Below are 22,630 nucleotides of genomic sequence, written 5' to 3'. Positions count from 1 at the left end.
CCTATGCCCCAAATGGCTTTTGAAATGTTAATACCCTAACCTCCTTCAAACCTTTAAAGATTAATTTGGGCTGGGCAGGGTGGCTCACATCTGTAATCCTAGCACTTTGGGAGGCTAAGGTGGGAGGATCGCTTGAGCCCAGGAGTTCCAGAGCAGCCTGGGCAATATAGTGAGACCTCATCTCCACAAAAAATTAAAGTTAGCTGGGTGTGGTGGCACACACCTGTAATCCTAGCTACTGGGGAAGCTGAGGTGGGAGGATTGCTCAAGCCTAGGAGGTGGAGGCTGCAGTGAGTGGAGATCATGCCACTGTACTCTCCCTGGGTGACAGAGCGAGACCTTGTCTCAAAAGAAAAAAAAAATTATTTCCAACTCCTAGTAGACCCCTTTCCCATTTCCAGTTACAAGTGAACATGTGGATTTAGTTTCAGTTTTTGTAGGTGAGCCATTTTTAAATGTGACAGTGCACCAACACTGGCTGGATGTAGCTATGAGATTCGTACAGAGAATGTGAGCATTAAATAAGAACATACAGCACTTTGGGAGGCTGAGGCAGGTGGATCAACTGAGGTCAGGGGTTCGAGACCAGCCTGGCCAACATGGTGAAACCCCATCTCCACTAAAAATATAAGAATTAGCTGGCCATGGTGGTGTGCACTTGTAATCCCAGCTACTCGGGAGGCTGAGTCAGGAGAATCACTTGAACCTAGGAGGCGGAGGTTGCAGTGAGCTGAGATCACGCCACTGCACTCCAGCCTGGGTGACAGTGAGATTCAGTCTCAAAAAAAAAAAAAAAAAAAAAAGTATACAACAAAGGTCAAATGCAGTGGCTCATGCCTGTAAATGCCTGTAATCCCAGCACTTTAGGAAACCAAGGCGGGAGGATCGCTTGAGCCCAGGAGTATGAGACCAGCCTGGGCAACATAGGGACACCCTTGTCTTTACAAAAAATAAAAAAGCTAGCTGGGTGTGGTGGCATGTACCTGTGGTCGCAGCTACTTGGAAGGCTGAGGTGGGAGGATTGCCTGAAGCCAGGAGGCTGAGGCTGCAGTGAGGTGTGATTGTGCCACTGCACTCCAGCTTGGGCAATGGGGCAAGACCCAGTCTCAAAAACAGACAAACAAAACAAACAAAAACCCACAAATAAAACCAGGAAACTTAGTAGTGTGTGACTTCCTAAGAATTTTGCCAACAGCATGACTTTCTGCTTTGTCAATTCTGGTTTATATATGTGATGTTTTACTGACATAGGCCTGACTGTTTTGTTGGCTTCCTGCTGAGAAAGACGGTAAAGCACAATACACCCTCCCCAGCCATGAATTCCTCTTTTGTGAAACCCTAGCTGGTGGATATTTACTTTTTAGTATCTCTTTGGTAACCCTGAGGATTTAAGATCATGAAAATGAAAGCTGTTGATGAGACATGTGAGTTTCAAAATCAGTATGTCACCAAACACTTGTATGGAAGGTAAGAAAAATAAATATGCTTCTGGACATGCATATTATTTGCTACCAAGCAAGACAAATTTACAAGCATATCCTTGAAATCAGAGAAAACCAAATCCCTAATGGGTTTCAAGTGAACAAGGGATCGCTAATTTGAAATGTGTTATATTTTACCCTTATTTAAGGTTCAAGGTAGCATGAGCAGGTGGTTAAGAGCATGAATTCTGGTGGCAAAAGTATGGCTGGAAATTGGTGAGTTGTAGCTTTCACTTAGTAGCGTGTGATCTTAGGAAAGGGCACAGGCTCCCTGTGTTTCAATCTTGTCACCTGTATGCGGACAAAATGATAGACCTTACCTCTTAGGGCTGTGGGGAAGGCATGTGAATTAATATGTGGACGGTTTTTAGCAACATATAGTAGGTTGCCTTATAAATGTTTGGCATTATCATTGTTATTCTATTCTTCTTCTTTTTTTTTTTTTTGAGACAGAGTCTCGCTCTGTCACCCGGGCTGGAATGCAGTGGCACGATCTTGGCTCACTGCAAGTTCCGCCTCCTGGGTTCACGCCATTCTCCTGCCTCAGCCTCCCCAATAGCTGGGACTACAGGCGCCTGCCACCACACCCAGCTAATTTTGTGTATTTTTAATACAGACGGGGTTTCACCGTGTTAGCTAGGATGGTCTTGATCTCCTGACCTCATGATCCGCCTGCCTTGGCCTCCCGAAGGGCTGGGATTACAGGCATGAGCCACCACGCCCGGCCTATTGTTATTCTATTATCGTTATCTGCATCATCACTGTCATCATGATCATATGATAGTTTTTTTTGGTTTTGTTTTGTTTCTGAGACTGAGTCTCGTTCTGTCACCCAGGCTGGAGTGCAGTGGGTGATCTCAACTCACTGCAACCTCTGCCTTTTGGGTTCAAATGATTCTCCTACCTCAGCCTCCTGAGTAGCTGGGATTACAGGCAAATACCACCATACCCAGCTACTTTTTGTATTTTTAGTAGAGATGAGGTTTCACCATGTTGGCCAGGTTTTCTCAAACTCCTGACCTCAAGTGATCCACAGGGTCGGCTTCCCAAAGTGCTGGGACTACAGGTGTGAGCCACCGCGCCCAGCCCATAGGATGTTATATATATATATATATTTTTTCCTAATGGTTTTACTTTCTAGTTTGAGGGAACCTGAAAGTGGTTTTAAAGGCTTTTCTCCTCTTAACCCCTATTTTCTCCATGTGGTCTTTAGTTTATCCTCTGGAGATGCTCCCATTAGGTTTTCAACCTTTCCTGTTTCAGTTCCCCATTCATTGCATATTTAATAGCGCGACTGCTTATCCAGCAATGATTTATGTGGAATAGCAGATGCCAGGTGAGGTTTTGCTATGCTGAATACTTTATTGGTATTTTTATGTAAACATAATTGGCTTTGTAGGCACAATATAACAAAAGCTCTAAAGCCACGAAGACATTGGACAATGTTTCAGTTCACTTCAATCAAGCTTAAATTACAGAGAAGCCTTCACAGTTCCTTTAAGGCAGACTGAGACATTCTTTACACTTCCTTCAGAAAAAAACAATCAAGAGACAGGAAAGAAGGTGCTTAAAATGAGAGTACGTTAAACAATTACCTTGCGTCCCCCCGTTCTTCATGGCAGAAATTGGTCTTATTGGTCAAACTCTAGTTTTCTCGTTCTGTATTCTGAAAGGGTTTTCTTTAACCATCTGGCGTAATTTCTGATTACTGGATTAACTTTGCTAGTTAAACAAAACCAAACCAAACCCAGATTTGGCAGGGGTGGTGGGGGAGAGTGCTTTTTTATGCCTCTCCTCTGGACATAACAAAGGCGATATGAATTCTGAATGTGGCTGAGTTCCCACTCCCCTGGGGAAGGAGAGCCCTAGTATGGCCAAGGGCTCTTCACTTCTTCAGCTCTGGAAAATGTCATTTCTGCCCGACTTACTAGGAATGCCACTTGGATGACAGTTCTCCCTAAGACCCCCTTTTCAGCATGGTTACGGGAGAAACAGCCAATAATATAGCACTTAGCAAAGGTAATAGGGGAATAAATGCCCCATTATCTCTCTAAATGGCCCAGAACTGGAATATTGGTGAGTCCTGGAGTAGGAAGAAAAGATGATATTGGTGTCCTCCTTTGGGATACTCTCACCCCTTGGTTCCTCAGATGAAAGCACCCTTTCTTGTGTTCATATTTTACATACACACTCACAATGAGGAGAAACTCTTCAGATAAATATTTGGCATACATAACTCATCATCATAAGCTTAGGTTAGGAAAAAAGAACACGAATGAGGTGACATTTGCTACAAAAGGACTTTGGAAATCAGGTAATTGCTAAGATGCATTCATTCCTACCACCTGCGGAAAGGGTTGGGTCCACCCTAAGGCTTTTTGGTGGAGAAACTGGGCAATGTAAAATCCCTCTGATGTTTTTCAGAACACAAAGTTGGGGTACTAATCCCATGAGCTCCTGTTATCTCCAGATTGGTTTGTGAGTGATAGTTAAGCATTTTAGCCAAAAGGACTGGAAGGACGGAGTGAGGAGCTCCCTCCCTTTCTCGAAGGTAACTGTATTCACCTCTCAAGAGCAGTCAAATTGCATGGGGGTGGGGTTCCTTAGGAGCTGAAAAATTGAACAAGGTGTGTGAGCAGGTGGCTTGTTCCTTGGTTTCCAAAGAGCAGGGCGCTGCAGATTCTACACCGGGGTTTATATATGGGAGGGGAGGAACTGTTCATCTGGCATCAGATGCTGAATATAAACCTTTTGTATCCCTAGAGTTTGTTACATGTTGGGACATGCTTTGGCAAGGAAGGAGATGCTCCTTGACTTTTCCACCTATGGTCTGCAAGGGAACTCTTCTTTGGGAAATCCATGGTCAAAGTGGTGACTTTCCACCAGGAATTGAAATTTACAGCATTGGTAATGCAGGTGGCAAGTGTGCAAACACCAGCAATGCTCAGGAATGACTTCTGAATGTGTCTCGTATGTGGTGTTTTCTTAGAATTAAAACAGATATGGAGCAGGAAGAATCCTGCTCATGAGATGTGTTTTGGAGGAGAAATCTTCACAGCAGGTCCTCAAACTCATGCTGTTGACCCATTGTCTACTGTGAAAAATCCATACCTGCCTCCCTGTGTTTATGGATAAGAACCAGTGAAAGGGTCAAACACTGAAGGGGTAGAAGAGAATGGCTCAAACTTTTGACCTTAGTTGTCTCTTAAATGGAGAGAGAAAAAGTACTACTAGGAGAGTTTCTAAATTTGTGGGCTCATGAAAACATCTGGCCTACTCTCTTTCTGCCGGCCAAATTGGCAGGTGTTCTCATCAGAGGCACGGGTGGCCAGCAGCAAAAAAGTGTCACTGGCCTGAAGAATTCTAGGAGCTGGACAGGGCTCTGTGATAACACCTTTCGATTCAAACTTGTCTTTGCCCACGTCTGGTCTCTTAGGCATTGGGCCTGGGGCTTGTATTAATTTGCAAGGCTGTTCTAGAACTGTCAAGAAGAACCCACAGATGGATGGTTTTGATACAGGGGAGAGGGGAATGTGTAATACACAGATAGGAGAGGGACATAATACTGCATGGCATGGGATTGGCACTTCAAAGAACAACAGTGATCAACAGCTTTTTAGCTCCGCTGACTGCAGACAAACACGACACGCACTGGACTACAGCATTTGTTCACTGGGGCACAGAAGAGTTTTCTCAGCCGGGTCTTCGTCTTCCAAACCATCCTTCACATTCTCCCACCTGGGTCCTGGGTTACTGGATAAAGGGCATCCGTTCCTTGTTCTCGCTGTCTCCCTCGTGGTCCTCCTCCTCTTCCCCTGCTTCACTGGTCTCTGTGCTGTCATTGGCCATCTGTAATTCAAAAGAGGATGTTATTGAGGGCTGTGCAACCCAGCCCCGTCATCTGAGCATCTGACAGAGTCCCATGGGAGGACTTCTTGGGGGCTGGGAGCTAGGGTTGCTTGTTTCCCTGGAAGGCAGTGCAGGATTAGCTGTCATATGTTGGGCACCCCGAGAGATGGTGCTGAGATAAGGATTTGAATGCCAGTATCTGGAATTTGGGAGATGATCCCAGGAAGCACTAGCAGGGGAGTGAAGAAATGAGACCAAAAAGGGGAAGAATCCAATGCAGTGTATGTTAGTAAGTTGGTTCCTGTGTGGGCAGTGGGACTTAGTTCTGCTGGGGACCTCTGAGAGACCCTGGGGGGCACATCTTAGAGCTCTCCCTTCTGAGGGAGGAGGAAGCCACGTTATGGCTAAGGGCTGCTCTCAGGGGAGGTGAGTTATCTCCCTGCACCCTACGCAGGTTCTGTGCAAAACTCAAGCATGCTCTGGTGACGAGAGTTACCTCTCAGGCACAGAGGGGAAGGTGCCTACAAGAGGAAGCCCCTGGAGTGCGGGGGACCCGAGTGCCAAGGGGAGATGGGATGGGTATTGAGAGCATCAGCTGCACAGAGCCCCCAGGATTGAAGTCTTGATGCTGTCACTTACGAAGAGCAGATACAACAACCAGAGAACAAAGGTGTATTGATCTGCTTTTTGGTCTCTGTTCCCCCACTGGAATATAGTTTCTGGGAAGACAGGGATTTTGCCTGACTCCTTTTCTTTTGTTCATCACTGGTACCTAGCATAGTTATGATTACCCCTCTGGGCCTTCATTTCCTCCATCATTATAGTGGCGATAAATCCACCTGCCTTATAAATTTGTTTTAAGAACCAGGTGAAAGAAAATGGAGTAATGTATCTAAAGAGTCTAGCAAAGGGCTGAGCACGTGACAGAGGCTCAGAACAAATTAGTTCTGTCCATTAACATCCCCCTCCATGATCTGTGACTCAGATTTTTTTTCTGTTCTTATCCCCGATCTAGATTGGGCCCCAGATCTCCCAAACTTGAGTCTCTGACTGCGTCACGGCTTATCCTGACAAACAGGAATTTGGCCCCTGAATCTCAGCTCACCCCATGTTGTCTCACCTGAAGCTGGGTTTTCCCCCTTGGCCACACCATGTGCAGTGCCTTCTTCCTGGAATGTCATTCCTCCACCCCCTCTGCCCAGTTCATCCAGTTCATACCTACGTTTCCTTTAGGGCTCATCCTGCTTCCTTAAGGAAGACTTTGCAGAATCCTCTAACTGGAACAATCTCCCTATTATGAGCTTTCATGGACCAAATACCTCTTCTTTGTAGCACTGATCAAGAGTTGCAATGTCTCACTTATATGAATGGCTCATTGGCCAATGTCCATCTGCCCCTGCCGAACCGTAGACACCACAGGAGAGGACCAGGTCTCTGCAGTTTTCTTCCCTACAACTAGGTACATACGCAACAAGTGCTTTAGGATAATGAAGAACTAACCAACTAAGCTGTCCCTTAGTAGTGTATATTATAATACATAGTCACCAATATGCCAATTGGCTCACAGACACTGGTTCTTTTAATCTTCTCTACAACTCTATGAAGTATTAACAATAGTAGTAGTTATTGTTGTTAGTTCTGTTCTACAGCAGTGGAAAGGGAGACCCTGAGGTGATGTGAACACAGAAGCTGTAAGGGCAGCAGAGGTCAGTAGCCTTCAGGAAAGGCCACCTCTGTTCTCTGGGACACTGGTCAGATGGCCAGGACTGGGGCAGGGCTGCCTGCTGGTACTGTGAGGTCTGGAGGCAGCAGTTCTGCCTCTACTCTGATCTCATGACACATCATAGGATGAGTTTCAACTTTGCTTTGGTCCAGCCTCATCAAGAGGAGGCTTTCAGCAGGAGAGACTCCACTCTTAGTGCTTCCCAGGAAATTCACTTCTGGAGCCGCCAATAGCAATTGACTTCCCCTGCCTGGGTGCTGCCCACACGCCTTACAGCCCAGACTATTCTAGAGGAGCAGTGTGTGTCCTGCAGCATGCTGGCTGGGCAGATTCGGGGCTGAGTGAGGGCTGAGAGTGGTCATGGCCGGGCGCGGTGGCTCACGCCTATAATCCCAGCACTTTGGGAGGCGAAGGCGGGCAGATCACCTGAAGTTAGGATTTCAAGACCAACCTGGCCAACATGGTGAAACCCCATCTCTACTAAAAATGCAAAAATTAGCCGGGCATGGTGTGGTGTGCACCTGCAATCCCAGCTACTCTGGAGGCTGCGGCATGAGAATCACTTGAACCCAGGAGGCGAAGGTTGCAGTGAGCTGAGATCACACCACTGCACTCCAGCCTGGGCAACAGAGCGAGACTCCATCTCAAAAACAAAAACAAAACAAAGCGAAAAATCAAACCAAAACAAAAAGGTGGTTATTCTAGTAGGAGAAAGCACCTCTGCAGGCGCCTCTGTCCCCTCCTCCAACACTTGCTGAGTGGACAGCGACACATCCTGCGGAGCCTGGAGCTTGAGTTGTTTCCTCTTCCGTCAGGTGCTAACCCTAAAATGACCTCACTGGATCCCTCCTGCATCTCCATGTCTTTTGTTTAACCTCACAACATGCTCCCTTTCCTTCAAGTCTGCTTTTCCATCTAGATAGACCGTGGCCTCTTTTCTGCCACGTGGTTGCTCCGAATACCCACTCTCTACTGTCTTTTTGTTTCTTTAGGTTCCAGGGATAAAAGCCTTCAGGAGGGCTGGGTACAGTGTCTCATGTCTATAATCCCAGCTCTTTGGGAGGCCAAGGCAGGTGGATCACTTGGGGTCAGGAGTTCAAAACCAGCCTGGCCAACATGGTGAAACCCTGTCTCTACTAAAAATTAAAAAAAAAAAAAAAAAAATTAGCTGGGTGTGGTGGCATGTGCCTGTAATTCCAGCTACTCAGGAGGCTGAGGTGGGAGGATCGCTTGAACCCAGGAGGCAGAGGTTGCAGTGAGCCGAGATCGTGCCATTGCCCTCAAGCGTGGGTGACAGAGTGAGACTGCATTTCAAAAAAGAAGCCTTCAGGAGGTTCAGAAACAAGGACAATGACATTGTGTGTGGCACAGGCAGATCCTGTGCTTTTACCCTGAAAGGTGGATTTTTCAGCATCTGCTCCGGTAAGAATCCTCACTCGGTAAGACAGGCCTTCCTATCAGCCCGGGGACTTGGCAGCAACTCATGTGTGATAGACACAGGAGCATCCTGGGGTGGGAAATTGGTGCCAACTATTTTGCTTGAAAGCCATAAGCTTCCAGGATGGGCCTAGAGCCTGTCTGCCTTCTCCAAATGGGACTGAAATAGACTTGGTCATATGTTTAAAGACTACAAAGAGGTGTACAGGAGACTCAGGATCCAAGTCACTCCCTCCCCTCCCTAACCTTGCCCTCTCATCTGCTTGGAACAGCCCTGGAACTTATAAGTATTTAATAAGCTATATCCATGTTGTATCAGTCACTTAACAAGAGGGCGTTTTACAATGTTGAAGTTGTCCTTCATTGAATGAAATGACGGTCATACCCAAATTACATTATGGTTTCAAGTCAAGGAAATACTTTTAAAAATACACACTCCTGGCCGGGTGAGGTGGCTCACGCCTATCCCAGCGCTTTGGGAGACCGAGGTGGGCGGATCACGAAGTCAGGAGATCCTGGCTAACATGGTGAAACCCCGTCTGTACTAAAAATACAAAAAAATTAGCCGAGCATGGTGGCGGCGCCTCTAGTCCCAGCTACCTGGGAGGCTAAGGAGGTAGAATGGCGTGAACCTGGGAGGTGGAGCTTGCAGTGAGCCGAGATCCTGCCACTGCACTCCAGCCTGGGCGACAGAGCGAGACCCCATCTCAAAAACAAAACAAAACAAAACAAAAAACCACTTTATAGGATAATATGCAAGAAATTTTAGTTTTTTTTTTTTTTAAAGAACTGATGCAGCTTCAAGAATCAATGTGTATGTAAACAAAGAAACAAGAAACCCTTCCCAAATATTTTCTCTATTAAAGATGACCTGGGGGCCAGGCACGGTGGCTTACGCCTGTAATCCCAACACTTTGGGAGGCTGAGGCGGGCAGATCATGAGGTCAGGAGTTTGAGACCAGCCTGACCCACAGGGTAAAACCCCATCTCTACTAAAAATACAAAAATTAACCGGGTGTGGTGGCGGGCCCCTGTAATCCCAGCTACTCGGGAGGCTGAGGCAGGAGAATCGCTTGAACCCGGGAGGCGGAGGTTGCAGTGAGCCGAGATCATGCCACTGCACTCCAGCCTGGGCGATAAAGTGAGACTCCATCTCAAAAAAAGATGACCTGGAACTTAGTACATATCAGACAATGCTTTATGAATGCTATTCTAACTGGGAACTTTTCAATCTCCACTTTACAGACAGGGGATCAAAGCTGAGTAGTCAAGTAACTTGCCCAGGTCATAAACAGGGGCTCAGGGTTTTGAATCCATGCAGTCGGATGGTCTGTGCACTGACCACACCACTACATAGTCCCTCCTCAAGAGGCCCTGGGGAGAATAGGTGGGATGTGAGTTTGACATGCTACACTCCTGGTGGTATCCCTGGGATATAAGGGTTTTGCCCTGGTAAAAGAAAAAAAAAATCACAGCTGGGTGTGGTAGCTCACACCTATAATCCCAGCACTTTCGGAGGCCGAGATAGGCAGATTGCTTGAGCTCAGGAGCTCGAGACCAGCCTAGGCAACATGGTGAGATCCTGTCTCTAAAAATAATATAAATAATATTTTAATTATATTTTTATTATTTATATTTTACATTATTATTATTTTATATTATCATTATTATTATTATTTTTGAGACAAAGTCTCACTCTAGTCCCCCAGGCTGGAGTGCAATGACGCAATCACGGCTCACTGCAATTTCTGCCTCCCAGGTTCAAGCGATTCTCCTGCCTCAGCCTCCCCAGTAGCTGGGATTACAGGCACCTGCCACCACACCCGGCTAATTTTTTTATTTTTAATAGAGACAGGGTTTCACCATCTTGGCCAGGCTGATCTCAAATTCCTGACCTCAGATGATCCACCCACCTCTGCCTCCCAAAGTGCTGGGATTACAGGCGTGAGCCACCTCACCCGGCCAATAAAATTATAATTAGCTGGGCATGGTGGTGCTCTCCTGTAGTCTCAGCTGCTCAAGAGGCTGAGGTGGGAGGATCACTTGAGTCCAGGAGGCGGGGGCTGCAGTGAGTTGAGATAGTGCTCCTGCACTCCAGCCTGGGTGACAGAGTGAGACACTCTCTCTCTGAAAGGGAAAAAAAAAAATTGGTGGAACCATCAGGGAACATCTCGGAAGCAGCTGGCATCATTCTGTTAGGAACATGAATGTGAAATTATTGAAATTTTCCAGGAATTTCTCCCAAGAGCTAGCAGCTGTAATAGACAGGTCTGCTGTTGCTATGCTTTCCTGCCTATGCCTTCAGATTGCTTTTGATGTGCTCTCACTGAAGCACTGGCCTTTCCTTTTCAGCATTCATCTCAGTTTGTCATGAATCCCTCATGTGTGAAATCATTTGATTACCCCTGGTCTCCTCCACTAGCCCACAGGCTACCTGTACTTCCTTCTACGCCACCCGTGTCTGCATCTGATTGACCCGTGGTGCTCTCTCACGTGGAACTGAACAGACTCCTCTGCTTTTCACTCACCAGTGGAGTTGGGGTCTTTTCTACATCCAGAATTAACTTGCCAATGTTCCCTCGGTCGTGAATCCGCTGCATGGCCTCCTTCACCTGCGAGAAAAGGTGAGAAACAGAGGTGCTGGTTAGGCGAGATGTTGCCCAGTTAAAAAGGGGGCCTGGAAAACTCAAACTGTCAAGTGACCACCAGAGGGCGCTGCGGCTCAAGCTTAGTGGCTAAGAGGTGGATGTTGGACGTTGGGGTGCAGCTACATTCTGGTTGTGCCATTCACACACACTGATCTTGTGCAAGCATCTTCTGAGTCGAAAAAGTGAGGGTGACAGCTCTTGAAATAAGTACATGAACATTTCTTTAAAGGGTGGGGGAAGGTTCTCTGGAGTTCTCAGAATTACATGCTGCAGGGTGGCAGGGTGCATTAGTCAGATTACATTTTGACCAATAAAGATATTTTCTGAAGGTCATCTGTGCCCTGCTTACTTCAGTGTTATTTAACTCTGACTCACAGTTGGGCTAAACTGACCCATTACTCAAGGCTGAACTGAACTCAGGAAAATTCTCACGATTCTGGTTACTGGGAGGAAATGTTGTCTCTATCTAAGTGGAGTTTGCCCTCAACACTATAGTATTCTCCCCAGGAAAGAGGGCTTCCTGTTTCTTTTCAAATGTTGGGGGCTTGCCAGGCCAACAGGTGTCTCCTGGGACCCTCTGAAACAGCAAGTTTGCAGCAGAATCCAATTTGCATTTTGAGCATTTCATTCTGTTGCCATGTGGAATTCCAACTGTTGAGGTGGGGTTGGGGAGGGAGGCATGAGAGTTAAATGAAATCCAGAAAGGGCAACATGGAGCTTGGTGCTTGGTACAGGCCCATGCTCCACATCTCAGTGAAATCTGCATGGAAATGCAACATCTCTTGATTAAGAAAAAAAATTTTAATAGATCTAGCTGAAATATTTTTCCTGAAGTCTCAAATATTTAAAATTTGTGTTCATTCGGTCCAAAAATATTCATTAAATGTTGCTTCTAGCCTAGATGCTATGGTTAAACAAAATTAAAAAGTAAGATACAGTGCCTGCCTTTGAGGAACTCACCCTGTGGCTGATTGATAGAACAGTGTTTGCTTGTATGAAAACCGAAGCCTTCTACACATTTGGATAACAACTTGACACAGCTATTAAAATGTTTGTATTCTAATTGCTTTTCTGGAACTTTATCCTAAAGACATAATTTAAATTATGGGGAAAAAAACTTATTACACAAAAGATACTTAATTACAGTATTGCTTTTTATGGCAAAACATTGAAGCAACTTATACGTCCCAGAGTTAAGGGGATGGCTAAGTAAACAATGACTCTCACATGTATCTACTGAAAGGAAATGATATGTGGCTGTTAAGATAAAGATATATACAGCTAATTACAAAGACTACACAGCAGAATTAAATGTTGTAATATTGCTAAATGAGAACTGACATGCATATTTAAAATGTTTTAATCTCTGTCTCCATAAAAACACACATATACTAAAAGAACTAGAAAGGGCTATGGATATATGATAAAACATCACGTAGAAGAAATGGATGCCTTTTAACTTCAGTGTCTGTCTGGTAACATATTATCAAATCAGTATTTAATATAACTGCATTTTTAAATGCAGTCTTTGGACAACCTGGCAGTGATCAGAGTCAGTCCATTTTTGGGGGGACAAGGTCTTGCTCTGTTGCCCTGGCTGCAGTAAAGTGGTACAATCACAGATCACTGCAGGTTTGACCTCCTGGTCTCAAGCAATCCTGCCACCTCAGCCTCCCAAGTAGCTAGGATTACAGGCAAGTGTCACCACGTGCTCAGCTAATTTTTTGCTTTTTTTGTTGTTGTTGTTGTTAGTAGAGATGTGGCTTTGCCATGTTGCCCAGGCTGCTCATGAACTCTTGGCCTCAGGTGATCCTCCCCTGTTGGCTTCCCCTAAGTGCTGAGATGACAAGCATGAGCCACTGTGCCCGGCCCTGATCTCTGACTAATAGTGTCATATGATTGTTAAATGTCTTGACCCTAATACATAATCCAGTAGATTCCTTTTATTTTTCTAGTGAGCTCTGCTTTTCAAAGGGTTTTCACATTTGTTCATTATAGCTACTACCCACCGGGAAGCTTCATATATTGTAGCAGACACCTTCTAAAATGGTTGTCAGTCATCCCCATTGCCTGGTACTCATCCCCTCCCCGTGAATGTAGGCTAGACCTAGTGACTTGCTTCTAAGCAACAGAATAGAGCAAAAGTGATGATATATCGCTTCCAAAATTAGGTAATAAAGGACCGTGACTTCCATCTTGCAGTCCCTCTTTCTCTAACTCTTGATGCTTCCTTGTTCTGATGACTCAAACTGCCATGTTGTGAGCTGCCCTATGGAGAGGTCCACATGGCAAGAAACTGAAGGCAGACCCCAGCCGACAGTCAGTGAGGAAGCAGATACCCTCAGTCCAAATGCCGGTGAAGAACTGAATCCCGCCAACAACCACAGAGAGCTTGGAAGCAGACCCTTCCCCATTTGAGACCACAGCCCCAGCTGACACCTTTGTCAGAGGCATTTGAACCAGAGCAACTCTGTCCTGAGTGATGAGGCTGGGACTTGCTGGGCTGCATCCCCAGAGAGTTAGGTATTCCTAGCTTCTAGATGCTCACGGTTAAGGGAACAGATTGATAATGTTGACTAAACAGACCCAGACTTGGGAGTGTCCTGATAACGATATCTCGATATCTTGAGAACAGAAGCATTCCTAATTTTGCTTTAAAGATAATAATATCAGGTCAGGTACAGTGGCTCACGTTTATAATCCCAGCACTTTGGGAGGCCAGGGCGGGCAGATCACTTGAGGTTAGGAGTTCAAGACCAACCTGGCCAACATGGGAAAACCCCATCTCTACTAAAAATACAAAAATTAATTGGGCGTGGTGGTGGGTGCTTGTAATCCCAGCTGCTTGGGAGGCTGAGGCAGGAGAATTGCTTGAACCCGGGAGGTGGAGGTTGCAGTGAGCTGAAATCGCGCCACTGTGCTCCTGCCTGGGCAACAGAGCGAGACTGTCTTTAAAAAAAAAAAAAAAAAAAAAAAAGAATTGATTCTTGCAAAATACAGTAATTAAGAAAATTAATCCTTTATCACAAACCCTTGTAGCAGAGCCCATCCCCTTGCTCTTTTTTTTTTTTTTTTTTTTTTGAGATGCAGTCTCACTCTGTTGCCCATGCTGGAGTGCAGTGGCATGATCTTGGCTTACTGCAAGCTCCGCCTTGTTAGCTAGGATGATCTTGATCTCCTGACTTTGTGATCTGCCTGCCTTGGCCTCCCAAAGTGCTGGGATTACAGGCGTGAGCCACCACGCCCGGCCCATGCTCTTTTTTTATCCTACATTTAAACAATCATTGTACCCAGGGTGAACGTGTTCCTCCTCTTACTTTCAGGAACGCCCTACTCTGTCTATGGCGTAGCTATTGTTTTACCACTTGACTTTCTTAAACTTGTTTTTGCTTTGCACTGTGGACTCGCCCTGAATTCTCTCCTGTGTGAGACCCAAGAGCCCTATCTTGGGATCTGGATTAGGACCCCTTTCCTGTAACACCCCGATTGCAGCCTTGTGAGAATCAAAGGACCAGCTAAGCTGTGCCCAGATTCCCCACTCACAGAAACTGGGAGATCATAAGTGCCTCTAAGTTTGTTGCGGGGGGCGGGGGGAGTTAAATGCAATAATAGATAATATATTCTTATCTCACATACATAATTATTACCTTGCAAAATTATCCCCATTTTACAGATAATGTACGCTGATGCTCAAAAATAGAAGCAATTTACCCAAAGATTACGTAGTTAATTGTGACAGAATTGTGGCTGGCACTCAGGGCTGCCAGACTTCAAAACCAGAGCTCTTTCCCAGTTCTGCCTAGTCCGTACTGCTTTGTTTGACTCTCTCTCAAAGGCAGAGGAATGAGGTAGGTAGTGTCTCACGTCATGGCTCTTCAGCATTCAGTTATTTATCACCCTGGCAAGTTATTAGCATCTGAAAACTCCTTGGAGACTAGGAACAACTTTTAAGCTGCCTCTCAGTAAGACAGAGCCCAGAGAAACTGAAAAGCTGTTTTCTCACCAGTTAAAGCTTATTGTGATGCTAGGAGAAAAAGCTCCCTGCAGGGCTGCCTCTAATCTGCATGCTTTTTGGATATTTCTTTCTGAAATGAACGGACTCCTTGAAGTCCCTTACGGAAAGGATGGATAAAGGATCAGCAGTATTTCCAAGAGGCATTTAAGTAGCCTGACCTCCTATTCACGCTGTGTGCATTTCTATCCTCTTGTTAGGCTGCTCTTGGAGCCTTTCTGATGACAATGTTGAAGGAAAGAAACGATACTGTTCTTGATTAATTCTTTCTTAGGCCACCATATGAGACCCTTTGCATAAGTTGCTTCCTTTTATCCACACACACCAAGCCTCTTAGAAGTGTCTGCATCAGTTTCACAGAGGAGAAACCCGATGATAAGCAGAGTTAAGCATCACAATGATTAGCTGAGTTAAGCACCACAGTTTCACAGATGAAAACCCCAATAATTAAAACATCCAAGGTTCTTGCCTCTGGTGCCCATCTGAAAGGTGGTGAGAACCATGGGGGATCTGAGAGGGCAGCTTCCCCTTCCTCTGTTGTCAACACCCAAACTGCTCTCAAATAACACCTTGGCAAAGCAAAGTCTGCACAAAAGAGACATTGCTCCCAAATTACCGTTTATAAGTGGAAGCACCCCGGCGGGGGTGACAGTGCCCAGAAGATAGTGGTGATGGGCTCCAGAAAGCTCAGTAGCACGTGGGAGACTTGTCTTCTCCGTTGGGACCACCAGAGGTGTTTTTTTAAATTTTTTTCTTTTAAAGTACTCTCCTGGTTAAAACCCTTCCCCATTGTATTCAAGAGAACTGTCTAGTAGACCTGCATTGCCTAGTACTATAGTCACTAGTCATTGTGGCAAGTGAGCATTTGAAATTTGGCTAGTAAAAATTGCCATGTGCTGTCAGTGTAAAATTCACACCAGACTTCACAGACTTAATCATCATAAAAAAGAATCCAAACCATTTCAGTAAGAGTTGGTGACATTTATTACATGTTGAAATAACAATTATTAAAATTTGTTTTTTGTAGTTTTGAAAATACGTCTAGAAACTAGAAAATTTAAAACTTTACATGTTGTTCACATAATTCTGCTGAACAGCACTGGACTGCACGTTTCTGGAGCTGGTAGCTGTTGCCTTTTCTGGCTTTATTGCTTTTCTTCACCTCTTATCACACCCTCATGTCTACCACTTATGATGTATCTGAAGTTTACTGGGCTCTCTGCACTGTGTCTCTGTACGTCCGGGTCCCTTCCTGGAGTGCCCTGGTCCTGAGCTACCTTGGATTTGTCTTGCTGTTGTTGACTTGGATGTGAGCTCTTCTAAGTATTTGCCCTCCACACCCAACCTCACAGTCTCACCCAAGCACTTCTCCCTTCACACCTCAGTTGGCTAGTGATGCCAACCCTACCCCAGCCTTGTAAGTTACACATCAGCCTCTCCTCTCCATTGCAAATCAATAGAACAGTGCCATCTAAAAGAAATATAAAGCGAACCACAAATGTGGCTAAAATTTTTCTAATTAACCACGTCAAGAAATGTAAAAAGAAACTGGTGAAATTAATTTTAAGATATTTTCTTTAACCAAATATATCCAACATGTTATTTCAATATATACTCAATATAATGAAGTAATAATTTACACTTTTTTGGGGGAGACTGTTTGGAATCTAGGGTGTATTTTACACTGAGAGTAAATCTCAATTCAGATGAGCCACACTTGAAGTCCTCATTGGCCTCCCATAGCTCATAGCTACCATACTGGGGATTGCAGCTCTATACGGGCAGGACAATGGTGTCTACCTCAGAGTCCATAGTGCAAAAGGACATCTGTCACACAGTAGCTTCTAGGATGAATGAATGAATGGAAAAGTGGATATGTGGAGAAAGTGAGACGTCATGTGGCTGAGCCTCACCTAGAGGTCTTTGTCCTGCCTACCCCACATCCTAGAGCCCCTGGCCTGGGCAGCTATCTCTTGGTGGCCTGCTCAGTGCAGCCTGGGTGGCCCAGCAGAGTCTGTTCATAATCAGGACCATGGTCCCACACCCAGTCTGGGACGCCACTGCCAGCTGCGTGGCTGGCCATATCTGGTCTCGACAGCTGGATTTTCCAGGGCTGGGATTCTGGATTTACTCAGGCCATCTCCAACAGAGCTGGTTTCCCATCCAGACAGTGGAGGGAGGAAATCTGAGTCATGTCATTCAAGCACCTCAAGATGCCAACATTCTAAGCTCAAAGGACATCTGGACTTTCTCTGACACTTCTGGTGTCTGGGAGGCCAATTTGACAGCATCCCAAGTGTATTGTGGCAGGAGGCAGTAGGAACATTCCAGGGCTGAATCCTGGCTCTGCTTTGAGTTGGTAACATCATTCCAACAACTGGCTTCCTCTCTCTGCATCTCATCTTATGTGAATGATAATAGCTATACTACTCATTCGTTCACTTATTCATTCATTCATTTATTCATTTGTTCAGTCATTCAACAGAACCAAAGCCCTGGGCCAGGAGCTGGCTGAAACAGATGTTCTCCGTCTGTCCTGGGGGAATCACAGTTTCCCATATAAAATAGGCTTATCATAATCATTAAAAAAATGTGGTACAGCAGGGCAGGGTGGCTCACGCCTGTAATCCCAGCACTTTGGGAGGCCCAGGTGGGCGAATCACCTGAGGTTTGGAGTTCAAGGCCAGCCTGACCAACATGGAGAAACCCTGTCTCTACTAAAAATACAAAATTAGCCAGGCGTGGTGGTGCATGCCTGTAATCCCAGCTACTCGGGAGGCTGAGGCAGAAGAAACGCTTGAACCGGGGAGGCAGAGGTTGTGGTGAGCTGAGATAACGCCATTGCACTCCAGCCTGGGCAACAAGGGCGAAACTCCATCTCAAAAAAAAAAAAAAAAAGTGCTACAAAGGGAGTGAGTAGTGTTCCATGATGGAGAATAGATGGTGAGGGGTTGGGGGAGAGTGACCTATTTAAACAAGATTCCTGGGGAAAGCAGACAGAATGACCTCACGCTCCCAAGCCATCCATTCCCTCATCTCCAGAACCTGAGGATATATTTGTTACCTGACATGGCAAATGGACTTTGTAGAAGTGACTAAGCTAAAAATCTGAGATGGGGGATTATCCTGGATTATCTGGGGGCTCCCATGGAACCACAATGATTCTTGCAAGAGGGAGGCAGGAGAGTTTGGGTCAGAGAGGAGGTGATGGGACAAGGGAAGCAGAGTGCGGAGTGATGCCCTTGCTGGAGGGACCGTGAAGCAAGAAAAACGCACATGGCCTCTGGAAGCTAAAGAAGGGAAGGAAATAAATTCTCCCCTAGAGGCTCCATGAGGAACACAGCCCTGCTGACACCTTGAGTTTTGGGCTTTCAGAACTGTAAGATAATACTTCTATGTTATTTAAGCCACTACGTTTGTGGTCATTTGAACAGCAGCTTACAGGACACTAATATAGGTGGGTTTAAGGAGGTGATGGGTGAGACCTGAAGAGCAGGAAGGAGTGAGCCATGGAAAGAGCTGAGCAATAGGGATTCAGGGAGAGGGGGAGCATATGCTTTGGCTCCAGGTGGATCTGAATCCCACATGGGATTCTCTAAGAGGAGGCCAGAGTGGTGGAGAAAAATACAAGGGCAGGTGGAGAGGAAGTCTGGAAGTGGAGAGTGTGGCAGATCTTGAAGTCCCTAACCAGCCACTATTTGCACCATGGAAGGCCCTTTTGTAAGACTTTCGGTTTTGTTCTGAAGGTCTTCATGTATTGCGAAGACTTCCTCTTTGCTAGTGAGACAGCTCGTCTCTGATTGCTTCAAATGATTTCTGTGCTGGGAAGTATCACAGAGAAGTGAACATCACCTTCCCATGGCTTCCCCAGTATTCCCGTTTACCAAATGCATACGCCTTTCCTGTGAGGACCCCAGCCTGTACTGTGGAGCCATGGAGTCTCAGGAGGGATCCAGGCTCCTGCATTCTCTGACTGTGTGACTTCGGGCAGTTCCCCCAGCCTCTGTGACACTGTGGGATTTTTCCCCCTTTATTTTCTACAAAGTGGAGGTAAGGTTTTGTATCAGTTTCCTATTATTACTGTAACAGATGACCACCAACAGTGACTTGAAGCACAAATTTATTATCTTACCGTTCTGGAGGTCAAAAGTTTGAAATGGGTTTTACAGGGTTAACATCAAGGCTCCGGCAGGGCTGCATTCCTTCCTGCATTTGTTTCCAGGGAGGAATTCATTTCCTTGACTTTCCTATCTTTAGAAGAAGCTCTTGCATTTCTTTGCTTGCATTTCCCTCCCACCCTCTTCAAAGCCCGCAGGGTAGACCTTCAAATCTCTCTGACTCTCGCCCTCATCCTGCCTCCCTCTTTGAAAGACCCAGGAGGATCTCCCCATCCCCAAATCCCTAACTTAATCTCATCTGTAAAGTCCATTTTTCCATGTGAGGTACCAGATTCACAGGTTCTGGGGATGAGGATGTGGGCATGTTTGCGTGGTATTATTCTGCTCGGCCCAGGTTCTCACCCACCTAATAGAACTGCCGTGAAGATTGAGGCCCAATGTCTGTTAAGCATCTGACACAATTACTGGCTCCAGTAGAAGCTTCTTTAGGAGAAAACTTGAGGATCTAACGCCCTCTACTGGATTTCTGAAAGTCATCTATGTCCTCCTCACCCAGAACCCTAAGATTGTTTCTTTCTTGTTTTGTTTTTGAGGCAGGATCACTATCTGTTGTCCAGACTGGAGTGCGGTGGCATGATCACAACCCACTGCAGCCTCCACCTCCTAGGCTTAAGCAATCCTGCCTCAGCCTCCCAAGTAGCTGAGAGGCACGAGCCACCATGCCTAGCTATTTTTTCTGTTTTTCTTTTTCTTTTTCTTTTTTCTTTCTTTTTTTTTTTTAAGTAGAAACAAGGTTTTGCTACGTTGGCCAGGCTGGTCTTAAACTCCTGGATTGAAGCCATCCTCCTGCCTTGGCCTCCCGATGTGCTGGGATTACAGGCATCAGCCACTACTCCCGGCCTATTTCTTTCTTTATAGGATGGTCCCGCCTACAATATACTCAAGGCCACCTAATAAAAGGTAGTATCCAACTGGGTTCTGTTTGACTCCCAAGTCCAGAGGAGAGATTCTACTCTGAGACCTGGGCCCCACTTAGAGGGGCCTACCCTGGCCTTCCTCTGCCTGCATCCCTACCTATGCCTGCACCCCTACTTATGGCTCCCTTTGGTTGGAGCCAAAGGGACAGCCATGCAAAGCAAACAGTCTCCCCCAACACATACACTTCTAGACCATGCTTTGGGTTCCTGGCCTTCCAGAATTCTATTCTCAAATGGCCCCAAGACCACATGGGGACTTTTTCCCACTATGTGGGCAGGACCCCTCCTGTTGGTGTGGGTGGGACTCTGGGGTGGAGACAGAAGGGGGCTGACCATGGGCTGGGATCCTCCATTTGCACTCTTGCCCAGGGCCCTGCAGATGTGAGGGTGGGTTTGGCTACAGGACACAGTGATTACGTGGCATGACTGGCAGGTTCTGGAAATGAAGATATGGGTATGACATAGAGACTGAGGAGAGAAAGAATTAGAGATAACTCACAGCTGACCAGGAGGACTATGATGCTCTAGACACACTAGTCAGAATGGGGCACCCAGTGAGGCATTTATCACAATGCAATGATGATAATGACAAAAATGATGACAACAATATTCATATCTGTATAGCATTCCCATCTTTCCTGAGCTTCATTTTGGAACAATAAACCTTAGGTTCGAGATGCTAAGTGTTTCACCTAAGGTGACACAGCTGATAGTGTAGGAGCTGGGAGTAAGGTCAGAAGACAGGAGGCCAAGCCCAGGCTTTCCAATTAGACCTGCTTTCCCCTCCAAGGAGAAGAGGCTGCATTCACATCTAGTGTTGTGTTTGAGAGCACTGTGTTTGAGATGTGCTGGGCATCCGGGGAAAATGGCAGGAAATGCCTGGGTACAGGGCTTAGGAGAGAGAATGAGGTTGAGGAGGCCAATCTGGGATCATCCTAAGTTGAAAAAATATGCGTGGTGCCACCTAGATGTTGTAAGTCATGGACTGATCCAGTCCCTGATGAGAAGAGGGCCACGGAAACCTTGGAGAACGCTGGTTTCTTCTCCCACCCCCACCTCTAAAATGTAAATCAGAGACTGGAACAGGCCCAGGAATCTAAGAGCCAGGAGTAAGGCAAGGTGAGGGAACAAGAAGGTGAACAGATCCAAGGGAGGAAGGAGAAAGACTGGCAGGAGGCCCTTGAACCCGGGTCATGGTGATTTAGAGAGGGCTGACTCAGTAAAGCGGAGTGGGCAGGAGCTAGATCACAGTGCACGGAGGAGAACCCCCCCTTGGTGACAGCCTGGAACTCCTGTCTCCAACTTTTTTGCTTCTCTGTGAATAGACACGCAGCCAACAAAGACTCTTGTTCCTCAAGCCCATCCTTTTTGAAAACTGCCCCATCTGCTTCCCTCAAGGTTAAAGACAGACAGCAGCACAGAAGCTGCAGTATCCTGATAGATGCTCTCAGAAAAATTTATTTAAAAATATTTCACTCTGGCCAGGCCGGTGGCTCATGCCTGTAATCCCAGCACTTTGGGAGGCCAAGGCGGGCAGATCACGAGGTCAGGAGATTGAGACCATCTTGGCTAACACGGTGAAACCCCGTCTCTACTAAAAAAATACAAAAAATTAGCCGGGCTTGGTGGCGGGCACCTATAGTCCCAGCTACTCGGGAGGCTGAGGCAGGAGAATGGCAGGAACCTGGGAGGCGGAGCTTGCAGTGAGCAGAGATCGCACCACTGCACTCCAGCCTGGGCAACGGAGTGAGACTCCATTAAAAAAAAATTTTCACTCTGTGTAGCTAGACTTATTAATGCAGAATTCCTGATTATTTAACCCCAGTGGATTGCAACCCACTGGAGTTGAACTCATGCCATCGGTTCATGCTCTCAATGAAGTCGGCTGGTGTTCAATACTCAGCGCGTGACCCATGGGGAAAATTTAATTGGCTCACCCCATGCAAGCAGAGGAGCAGTAGTCACAGTCATTTCTCGGCAGTAGTTATAGTCATTTCTGTCTGCAATGAAATTAGGAGAGATGGGGTGGCTGGAAGCCTCAATTAGGGCTGAGGAGGGCTCCTGGGCTGCAACCTTGGGGTCTTGGTTATCATTAGAGGGTTCCTCCACTCATCCATTCTCTGGCCCCTGTTCATTCCCCCATTGACTGTATCTACTGGGCTCCTTGTCCCATGGCTTCCAGTTGGCTTTGGCCAATGAGAGATCCTGGTAGATCAGAAAACAGGAGGAAGGAGAATGAAGATATTTCCCTCTTCATTCCTGCCTTGTGATGGGTCTCTGGAAGTAGCTATGCCTCTTCACAACTACAGCTCCTGCAAAGTCCTAGCTTTCTCTCCGCAATCTGGTAACGCCTTTCCTTCCTCATGCCCCTTCAGGCCCAGGATG

General features: G+C 46.2%; 1 protein-coding gene across 1 annotated transcript in view; it reads right to left on the bottom strand.

Moving 5' to 3' along the window:
• Positions 1-2,823: 2,823 nt before the first annotated feature.
• Positions 2,824-22,630, bottom strand: part of VAT1L (vesicle amine transport 1 like) — a 198,673-nt gene continuing 178,866 nt past the window's right edge. The window contains 2 exon segments of the mRNA NM_001133540.2: positions 2,824-5,330; positions 11,019-11,102. Of these exon segments, the coding sequence (NP_001127012.1) occupies positions 5,232-5,330; positions 11,019-11,102 (183 nt within the window). The 3' untranslated portion in view covers positions 2,824-5,231.

The sequence above is a fragment of the Pongo abelii genome, chromosome 18 (assembly GCF_028885655.2).
Source record: "Pongo abelii isolate AG06213 chromosome 18, NHGRI_mPonAbe1-v2.0_pri, whole genome shotgun sequence".
Classification (NCBI taxonomy): Eukaryota; Metazoa; Chordata; class Mammalia; order Primates; family Hominidae; genus Pongo; species Pongo abelii.
Note: the sequence above shows the minus strand (reverse complement) of the source record. Positions and strands in the feature narration are given on the sequence as shown.